This window comes from Micropterus salmoides, unplaced genomic scaffold (genome assembly GCF_014851395.1).
Source record: "Micropterus salmoides isolate LMB-PRFRI ecotype aquatic unplaced genomic scaffold, ASM1485139v1 Ms_hic_scaffold_12, whole genome shotgun sequence".
Taxonomy (NCBI): Eukaryota; Metazoa; Chordata; class Actinopteri; order Centrarchiformes; family Centrarchidae; genus Micropterus; species Micropterus salmoides.
The window spans coordinates 19,928,006-19,939,352 of record NW_024040263.1 but is presented as its reverse complement, the minus strand read 5'-3'; the positions used below and the strand labels follow the sequence as shown (position 1 = coordinate 19,939,352).

The window sequence follows — 11,347 nt, the reverse complement described above, 5'->3', positions numbered from 1 at the left end:
CTCATTTCATTTTAAGTGAGCATGTCTGATTCTGTTAATTTCTTGATTCTTAGTAATGTAAATGGGTAGTAGAAAGGATATCGGTAGGTTATAAAGGCTACTGACTACAATCTTCACCTTGATGTATTTTATTCAGTTATTTACATTACACCTTCAGGCTTTTGAAAATCAGGTTTGGAATCTGATCAAAGAAAGACAGAAAGCTACTGTCCACACTTTACACAATACACACAGTAATACTTTGGTAACCTGTGCGATATCTGTTAAGTCATTTTGCTTAGGATATAGGTTTCAGAAGTGGGGTGGGGCACAATTACAAGCTCTTCAACCTTCAAAGTATAGAAATTTAATTTTCTCAAATTGCAGCAGAAGTGGGGGGCACATTTTTGAGCCCTGAGTATTATCTGCGGTCTTCCTCACAAGCGACTTAAAGCCAAACCAGCAACTTCCACCAAAAGCGTAAGGCAGCAGTTCACAGTAATAAGTGAAGGACCTATGATCAACTCATAGCTTCTCCCATTTACATTTTGGCTGCTCTGGGGTACTTTAGTAAATAATCTAAATTAATCTAAAAAAATGATAAACATGCACAATTTGTGAACCACAAAGTGTTTAATGATTTTCTGACAGAGTTGATATAATAACATTGTAGGAAAATATGCATCCAATTTAAATGCAGATGAAATGGGCTGTACAACTTAATGCAATGATTCTTGATGTTGTCCACATTCCAGACAGCAAGCAACATGTTTTGCAGATCCTTCATGAGGGTCTTCAAAGCTGTTTCTAATGTTATTTTACATGTTTTGTTAGCTCTATTTAAAACATTCAAGAGTGCTTACTTCGTAATAAGAGTACAATTCGTGTTGGACACTGTCCGTTGTCTTTTCACTGTATATACCACCTTACATGGAAGACTCTTCTGGTCAGATCTCCTTTCAATCTTTGTAACTTTAAAGACCTCGTAAGGAGGAATCAAGACTTCATTCTCTGACTTAACGGTAGAGTGCTCCGAGATATCTGCTCCAGAGCATGTGAAAATCTTAAAGCATGACTCGTCTCCAAATCTTTCAGCGCTGGGGTACCCACCCATAGCGCTGGAGGTAAAAGAGCCAAAGCGAATCTCCTTGTTGAGAACATCTTGGGATGTAAAGGAGCTGTTGACTCTACGGTAGCCAGTGAAACATTTCGCATTTTTATTGAGTGTTTGAAGGGCGTCAGTCAAGAAAAAGTGAAGTGCGTGATACCTGAATGTGGTGTTGTACTCAAATCTTTGGGTTCGAACTGCATTATTGAAATCAAGATAGATTTTTGGTTCAACGAGGGTATACACATAAATAGCTACTTTCCACATGGCAGGAGGATTTTTTTTATTTTTAGGCTTCAATGCATTTTCAGCTTTGTCCCAGGCCTCTTTGAATTGTTTGTCTTTGTTTTTCTCATTCTGCAGGTATTCTTTTTCCACCTTCTTCATTTTGTCTTTGCAGCCATCGTACATGTCATCAACAGAATTTGGAGCCATGTCAAGTTGAAGGATTTCATTTAACCCAGGTTCAGCTGAGTCCTTTAAAGAAATAAGAGATTATAAGAATAAACTATGCTGTTATATGGCCATCTTAATAATACATCAGTGCTCAGCAATTACATTTTAAAAAAGACATCATTCAGAATATACGGTACCATTGCAATTCCTACAGAGATTCCATAGGTGATCAGCACTGCTGCCCAAACTGCCATCACTGCCACCCTCCACCAAAGTAGAAACCTGGAGACACTGTTGCTAAATAAAATAATCCCTGATGTGGTCTTGCCGAATCTAGCACATACACCCTTCAATGAGACAGCATAGTCTATCTCTGCAGTCTTCACTGACTGAGAGGATCTAATACACTTATATAGTAAACAGTTACGGAAGTTAAACATTGGGTGTAAGATGCCCAGCTCATTAATGCCATACAATAAGGAAGAGACACTTTTGCAAGATAAACATGACCATAAAAAGGGAACATAGGGGCTCATCTTCACAACTCTGCAAGCTTAGAGCAGAACTAAGCATCCACTTCAGACCACTTGACAATTCAAAGCAAATCTGCCACTGCTGAAGTAGCAACAATTTAAGCTGACGTTATGAGAGCCAACAAGTCTCCTCCTGTTTAACAGCTTCACTAAAGTATCTGTACAGTCAGACATCTTTCTGTCTGATGTTTGCAAGTTTGACTGTACATTGCCCCCAGTTTTGCATATTAACATGCAAAGTTACTCTTTCCATAAATAAGATTCTTGTAATTTTCTGTGTAAAGCATTGGATGAATGATGAAGCAGCAGGTTACTAGAGACTCATAGCGTTTTTATTTGCTTCCTTTCTTAAATTCTGTCCCCTCCCTTCCCAAATCAGAAAGCAGGTTTACGGTCTCCCACACTTTCTTTGATCAGGTTTGGAATCTGATCAAACAGTGAAGAAATAAAGGCTACCTGTATACAACAACTTAGATTTCACACACTAATAATGGTGAGTTGTTGCAACCTCCAGGGTTGGCTCATGTATACTCTGTCACAAGCTTTAGTTATTTTACTTTACATTGAAGCAACATTGTGTGACGGCCACGCAGAATTCACACTGCTGTTGGTGTGCTTTCTGTCTCCATGTTGTGCTGTAAAAACAAAGACAAGAAACCAGACAAACAAAGGAAGCCGTGAGATGAGGAGGTCCAACCCAAGACTGACTGCTGCTCTGGCTTTTATGCATGGGGCACACCGGGCCCTGGGGCCTGTACCACGAAGCGAGTTCAACAAACCCAGGATATGTTTTCGTTATCTGGTTTAACTAACCCTAACAATCGCGACCGGGATAAGCGGTACCACGAAGCTGGTTATAAACTTGGTAAATAAACCCAGGGTTTCCCAAACCAGCCGGAAGTGCGTTCACATAAAAGAGGCGGTGTTAGCAGCAGATGACCAAGTCCACTGTCAGCAGAGTGTCATGTTTTATGAACGAGGATTAAACTCTACAGAAATATGACAGTAGCACGCCTGCAGCTGACACTTGCAGGGAGACAGAAATTCGCCGACAGTGTGAATTCCTAAATTAACAGGCCTAGCAATCAATTACACGGTTAAAAGACGTCTAATAGACGTCTAAACAGAGCCCAGACATTTAGGCTAAAACAGCTCTGCATTTGGGCTGTCTGTGAAAGTTTGGTAGACGTCTAACCATAGCCCAAAAATAGTCTAGTCATCAATTAGACCACCACTGAATGGCTACATATAGACGGGTATTAGATGGTGAAAATGGGTTTAGGCTAAAACAAGTTTGAATTTGGGCTGTCAGTGAAAAGTTAATAGACGTCTAACCATAGCCCAAGAATAGACCAAACACACAGCTTTTGAATGACTACATATCTACCTCTAATAGACAACAGAATAGTGGTTCAGAATAGTGATTGTTTTTACTTAAACATAACAGGTTGTCATGAATGGTAATCCGTCCAAACAAATTAAATATAAAGTTTTTATTAAGAAAAAGGATTACAATGTAGACAACTTAAGATAATACAACATGATGAAAATATAAAGGAATTACTGATATTTTTATAAATACAAACAATTTTAACAACATGCGGTAATAAAAATGTAAATAATGAGAAAATAAATGGGTTGGCTACATCCAAATCTAGATCTTCATCTACGCTGCTACTGGATGCAGCAAGAGCATCAGATGGGTCTCTCGGTTGGCGGCAGTCTCTCGGGTAAATGGGATCCATAACTGTTGAATATGTAAGAATATGAATATAAGTAAACATATAATTGACTATGTTCACTGTTTTCCCACAAGACATGACTACTATCAACAAATTATTTCAAATGAAAACATACAGTATATTTCTAATTATCATTCTAATTAAGTTAAAAATTGCCTCGGCCTTTCTGTGTGGAGTTTGCATGTTCTCCCCATGTCTGCGTGGGTTCTCTCCGGGTACTCCAGCTTCCTCCCACCATCCAAAGACATTCAGGCTAGGTTAATTGGTGTCTCTAAATTGTCCTTAGGTGTGAATATGAGTGTGAGTGGTTGTCTGTCTATGTGTGGCCCTGCGATGGACTGGCGACCTGTCCAGAGTTGACGATGGATGGATGATGAAGGTAAAAAAAATTTAAAAAAATAAAAAAGTAAAGAAAATTTATTTTATAACGTTTTTTTCCTTTTAATTTAAAAGCCCTTATTTTTTAACTTACTGACCGATTTACCGCTATGGAAAATATAAAGATACTTGAACAGGACACATTTTAGCCATCATGTTGCATTAGAACAACCAAATAGACAATTAGGCGGTGGGCCAACGGCAGATTTCACGTATTTAGATGATCCCCATCGAGGGAGGACCCGGTTTTTAACTGACAACTTCTACAGTTTTCAACAAATGAAACTAAATTTGTTGCCACTCGTGCTTCTGGCATTTTTTGTTTATCAGTAACTTTATCCAACTTACTTTTTCTATCTCTGCAGTCTTTACTGACTGAGAGGATCTAATACACTTATATAGTAAACAGTTACGGAAGTTAAACATTGGGTGTAAGATGCCCAGCTCATTAATGCCATACAATAAGGAAGAGACACTTTTGCAAGATAAACATGACCATAAAAAGGGAACATAGGGGCTCATCTTCACAACTCTGCAAGCTTAGAGCAGAACTAAGCATCCACTTCAGACCACTTGACAATTCAAAGCAAATCTGCCACTGCTGAAGTAGCAACAATTTAAGCTGACGTTATGAGAGCCAACAAGTCTCCTCCTGTTTAACAGCTTCACTAAAGTATCTGTACAGTCAGACATCTTTCTGTCTGATGTTTGCAAGTTTGACTGTACATTGCCCCCAGTTTTGCATATTAACATGCAAAGTTACTCTTTCCATAAATAAGATTCTTGTAATTTTCTGTGTAAAGCATTGGATGAATGATGAAGCAGCAGGTTACTAGAGACTCATAGCGTTTTTATTTGCTTCCTTTCTTAAATTCTGTCCCCTCCCTTCCCAAATCAGAAAGCAGGTTTACGGTCTCCCACACTTTCTTTGATCAGGTTTGGAATCTGATCAAACAGTGAAGAAATAAAGGCTACCTGTATACAACAACTTAGATTTCACACACTAATAAAAATAAAATAAATAAATAAAAAAGTAAAGAAGTTTTTTAACTTACTGTCCGATTTACCGCTATGGAAAATATAAAGATACTTGAACAGGACACATTTTAGCCATCATGTTGCATTAGAACAACCAAATAGACAATTAGGCGGTGGGCCAACGGCAGATTTCACGTATTTAGATGATCCCCATCGAGGGAGGACCCGGTTTTTTGCTGACAACTTCTACAGTTTTCAACAAATGAAACTAAATTTGTTGCCACTCGTGCTTCTGGCATTTTTTGTTTATCAGTAACTGTATCCAACTTACTTTTTCCGGCAATAAGAGCGGACCGCTATGTCTTGGGTCCGATTTACGTGACGTATATTTTGTTATTATCCAATGGCGTGCTTGGAAAGGTGCAGGACTGCGGAAAACCCGGAAATAACGCGCCGAAGCGACTGAGACAACAGTTAATGGCTAAATACGTTGATTTAAGTTATTAAATCAATAAGTAAACTCGCGCTAAGCTTTAAATAAAGCTAAAATAAAAATATATTTACGCTGTAATCATGGAACGTAAACATTTGGTCTTCAGCCTTTTGTGTTAGCTTCATTGCATCTTGCCTGTTGTCACATCTTCAATCTGGCGATTTTACAATCAAATGTCCATTCAAACTGCAAAAACAGAGGATTTACCACAAGTTAACTGTCACTCTGCTTTGTTATTCGCCTTAAACTGTAAATGTTTGCACTTATAAATCTAATGCTCATCTAAATAACTGCCATATAAACAGTCTTTATTACATTTATATCTTGTCATTATATAGGTTTTTTTGTTTCTTATGCACCAAAGCCCCAAGGGCAAATTCCTTGTATGTATAAGCTTTACTTACACATACAACTCTACATGGCAGTATAACGTCAGCTGATTCTGATTAATAGCTCCATTGTATTGTTAAAAAACCTCACCTGTCAATGTTAATATGATGAACTACGTCACATAATCATGCCAACCACCAGACTGCTCCTGTACTCATCCACGTTTGCTAAGGTCACATGTATAAAAGAAACAGGGTGCTGTGTGCATGTAGAGAAAACTGGACCAATCATTCCTTTTACAGACGCAGGATGGGAAAGTGTTTTCATTCAGTGTTTTTACAGAAATACCTTGGGACTAGAAGGGCTTGCAGCTGAAGAGGCAGTGTGAAGATACAATTAGAAAACCTAAAAACCTCCTGCTATATCAGCTCACACTGGCTACCCCAGACACAGCTAGAGCCATTTCACTAACATCACAAAAACAAAATGAGCCCAGGAACGAAGAGAGAAGGCAGTTTAATTCAAAAAGAGATGTAAAAGAAGTTTGGTGTCAAACATGCAATGCATGAGTGTGAAGGTGGATCTTGAACTTTGAATCTGTTAAGGAAACAAAGAATGGAAATTAGGAGCACATTACAATATGTCACACATTACATTTTGAGAACCAAAGTTCACTGTGTGTAAACAAACTGTTACGACACAAGATATTAGCAATATAAAACACCATCTGTACTCTTGCACCTTTGTGCAGTGAAAGAGAATTTAAATTGCACTGATACTGATAACAGAGTACTTCATTAGATACCTTGCATAAAATACCAACTGTTGAAGCCGTAGTAGTTCATTGGTAGCCTAAAATAATTGTATGGTTGTTATGGACAAGCAAGGAGATTATTTCTTTTTTTAAATAACTGCTTTATAAACACTTTGGGAAATTGTATCAGATCGCTTCTCATCCTACTTCGGTCATTCTCAGAGGTAGGATGACAGCTTGGAAGTTTTTTTGTATTTAAATGAGAGGAGTGACCACATACATTTATTGAAAGTAAACAGAATTATTTTGTTATCTTTTGATTATTAAACTGAATTGAAAGATCTCAAAACAAGTAAGGAGTCTGCTAAACAAGTCACTAAACTATACTAAAGAGTCTAAAGAAGCAAACAGCAAAGACAGGCTGCACATCCAGCTGATCACAGTGACTACACCTGAAGCAGCTGCAGCCGGAGGCTCCGTGAGTAAAATCAGCTGATCGCTGCTGCGCCACAAGAGCTTTAATTGATGTGATCGAAAGGTGACAAGTGATAAAACCAACGGAAAACCTAGCTTGTGGTGATAAAATTGCAACAGTGACAAACATGCCTGAGACGGCAGCTGAAGGTGAGGTGACGCCTGTGAATCACACATGAACTTATAGAGTCAACTCATGGAGTTAACGTTACACTAATGTTAGGTTACACTTGCAAGCAGCATGTTAAGCTAACCACAAAGTGCCTTACTCTACACTGTTACCCGCTGAAATGTCACGGTTCTACACGTTAACAGATAACTTACATAAATAATGAAGACACAGTCAAACAAAGACACAGATACTTACAAGACCAAAGTAAATGTCTTTTCGCTTCCAGTGTTTGCAGTAAACTCTAGCCCGTTGCTCGCTGAAAGGCCGAAATCGTAACGTAACCCTCGTTTAAAAATGGCGGATGTGTTTATCGTGAGATCTGGCAACACTGATGTCTACTAACTTTCAAGTCTCGCGTTGCCAGTAGTCATGTCTCAGTCTTTTTATATACAGTCTATGGTCTCAGTAGGGCTACAGCTGCCCTCTAGCGGTTGGAAATAGTAATTGCATCTCGTTTTAAATTAAAATGAAAGTTAATGCAGTGAACGTTAAAGCGAAAATAAAGATAATTTAAATGTTTCATACGTTTACTTGCATTTGATGATATGATATCACGCACCTCAACAGCTGCATCGGGTGAAAACTACATGTAACTAATTTGGTCTGAAACAGGGCTACAGCCAAGCCGTTGATATTATACTACTAGTTGCCTCCATTTCGCCGGTAAGCAGACTACACATAGCCTGTCCAAATAAGAGCTAAATCGTAGCTACAGATAGACCATGTCAACTTAATGACACTTAATATCTTGTAGATATTATTGACATTGCAGAAATAATGGGATATCAACCATCTCACGTGCTGCCAGGGCAAAACCCCACTTTTAATCATTTTTAACTTTTTTGACTAAAAGTGGGCTACAAATAGCCGGTCTGTCTACGAGCTAAATCGTGTCCGCACAGGCTGCGCGTAAATCATGTGAAAGAAATGAAACAAAAAACCTTGTAATCACTGTAGACCTTGCTTAAATGATGGAATATCATACACCTTGCAAGTTATTTTGGCAAAAACGCCATGTAACCACATGTAAAGTTATTGTGGCTAGAAGTGGGTTAGTCGGACTAAAGGTCTATAGTAAACCCAGACGGTGAAATGACGGCTATTGCTTGCTGGGAGTCTATAATAATGCGTTGATTTGATGTGTTCTTATGAGCTGAATGAAAATATAAACCTTATTCTTTCAGCTCGGCTGTGTGTCAGCGTTTCCACATTAAAAGACACGGGCCTTTCCACCTCACTTTTAAAAACTTGTCATCACTGAAAAAATTAGATTTATTTATTTATTTAACACACTCAAAAGTTTTCCAAACATTGTTCTAAATTAACTTCATAAAGTAATGAAAGGAAAACTCCATTCATGCCAGAAAATGTGCTCAAATAGGCCTAGTGTTTGAAAGACTGAATCTCAACATTTAGGCTACTGAAAACTCACCTTATTACCTGCACCCACATCGCAAAAGGTGGGGCAGAACATGACTACAGTCTCTGTAATAGGCCTAAGAAAGCCATACTAACCTAAAATAAATACCCTACCTTCATATTAAAATTTACAAATTTTTTTTGTAACCAAACTGCTAATAATATTCAGCCTCACATAAGAAAAATAAAACCCATTTAATTTAACGGCTGTGAAAGGGACTGGGATCAAATAAAAAATATTAAAAACATTTCAAAGCAGTAAGTAGGCTCAGCCTACTGTAAAAACCTGTAGGAAACAATAGCCTAAGGCTTTTAATCAGTCTCTGTAGGATGACATCGCTTTAACCTACAAGAGTTTCTCCATATAAACGCAGCAAACATAAAGCAGCCTATAGGCTAAAACAGGCTGTGGGATTTCCTACAGGTGGTGATGTCATTTTCCAAGAGAGCTGATTGGTCAGTTGGCGACGTTTTCATAGAGTTGATCTCTTATCTGGAACATAACCTGCTCCGGAGCAGGTTAGCCATTCAGCATAAGTTACCATGGCGATCTACCCCGGTAAGAAGTGAACCACCTTTGTGGTACTGAAAACTCAGGGTTAAGCCCGAAGTTACCTGGATAAGCTCAAATCCTGCTTCGTGATACAGGCCTCAGGTGTGTCCCATGCCGCTGATTACCCTGTCAATCAGGTCTACAGTCCTGGAGACAGAAAGCACACCAACAGCAGTATGAACCCTGCAGAGGGGCCGTCACATTCACGTTTCATTCAGCCCTGAAAGCATAGGGACATTATGTGACACAGCCCCATTCAATTGGCGGCCCGCTGGGTCACATCCAGCCCAGAAGTAACCTCCATGTGGCCTACATGTAGCATACATCTGATTTGACAACATAATTAAACTAGTGGAAAAAGCTAACTAAGAGAGAGCTATTTTGTTTCCTTCTCCTCTCTCTTGAGAGTTTCACATGAGCTGTACCGATAATCGCCAGGCCAGGGCTCAACAATAAGGACTGCCTGACCTGCAGCCTCTCTGTGTCTCTGCAGAGCACCTCCACTCCACATACACACAGATCAGCTGACGTACTGAAGTTGATAACAACTACGCTTGTTAGTGTGAGTACGTGGTGCAATAAAACCTTTGCGAGTAAAAAGACAATACTTCATCAATAAACTTGTTTTTAGTATACATGCGACAAGCAAGTTAAATTCGATATTTTAATCTGCTCATCTACTGCAGCTGTGTTTTGGTTTTACACAAGTACAGTGTTAGGTCGGCCAACAGCTAATTGTTACAATCAAGCTCAAGTGAAAGCCAGGTACATTAAAATATGGCACCAGCTCCTCTCTACCAGCAGCAGCAGAGGGAGGTGGAGGAGGACTGATAGGGGCTAAGTTCATCATTCTTTCTAAACTTCACTCAGTATTTTGATGTCAGGAATATGATTTATTTATTATATAGAAAATGTGCAGCCCATCTCCATGTCCTTTTAAAATCTGTCCCGATTAAATTTGTAATTGAATAGCCCTGATGTAAAACATTCTTGGATGGGACATAAAGTGGACTTAATACTTAAATAGACTTAATCTTTGAAGATCAAACACTGAAGACATGAAGATTTTTATTCACTTACCACTGTTAAGTTCTAACATGGTGTACTTGCAGGTCAACTGTTAAGCTGAGCTCCTGCTTGTCTTTCATTAGCTGCGGGCAGTTCCAATCAGGGTTGGGGCCTTAATGAGGAGTATACAGGCAAGTCATTCCTCTTAGATTGCGATGAATTATATGGGTCTGTGTACCTGGAAATTGCGCAGTTGTACCTAAGACCATAGTCAACACCTTAGTGTTTCAATTCTACATGTAACTGTCAAATTACTATGGCAGGAACAGGTTATTATGAAATATATGACTCACAGACATTCAAGTCTTAACTAACTTGCCTGATTAAATAAAGGTTAAAAAATGTAATAGAAATGACCAGTTTACATGCAGGGTAATGTGTTTAGACACACAGTGACCTTTGACCAAATTACTTATCAGTGTCCTTTAAATTTTTAACATTTGAAAATGTTGCACATGTATTTTATTTTAAGTAAAATCAGATTAAAATTTTATTTGTAGTACAATTTGTGGTAAGGGACAAGAGGCAATGTACATTTAAACTTCAAACAGAAAGGTATCTGACTGCACAGATCCTTTCATCAAGCTGTAAAACAGGAGGAGACTTTTTGGCTCTCAGCTTAAATTGTTGCTACTCCAATGCTGACAGATATTATTTGAATTGTCACATGTCACATGCTTAGTTCTGCTCTAAGCTTGCAGAGTTGTGAAGATAAGCCCCTATGTTCCCTTTTATGGTTATGTTTATCTTGCAAAACTGTCTCTTCCTTATTATATGGCATTAATGAGCTGTGCATCTTACACCCAATGTTTAACTTCCTTAACTGTTTACTATGTAAGTGTATTGGATCCTCTCAGTCAGTGAAGTCTGCAGAGATAGACTATGCTGTTTCACCGAAGGGTGTATCAGCTGGATTAGGCAAGACCGATAAATTACAGAGGGGTAGCTGGGGTAGTGTTTTTTATACCAT

At 38.7% G+C, this 11,347-nt stretch overlaps 1 protein-coding gene across 1 annotated transcript; it reads right to left on the bottom strand.

Moving 5' to 3' along the window:
• Nucleotides 1-593: 593 nt before the first annotated feature.
• LOC119899354 (ecto-ADP-ribosyltransferase 5-like) lies at nt 594-2,515 on the bottom strand. Its single transcript, XM_038713887.1, has 2 exons — nt 1,681-2,515; nt 594-1,564 (listed from the first exon to the last, which is right to left on the bottom strand). Exons 1-2 carry the CDS (start codon nt 2,017-2,019, stop codon nt 839-841), a joined length of 1,065 nt encoding a protein of 354 aa, XP_038569815.1. The 5' UTR covers nt 2,020-2,515; the 3' UTR covers nt 594-838.
• Between the last annotated feature and the right edge of the window lie 8,832 nt (nt 2,516-11,347).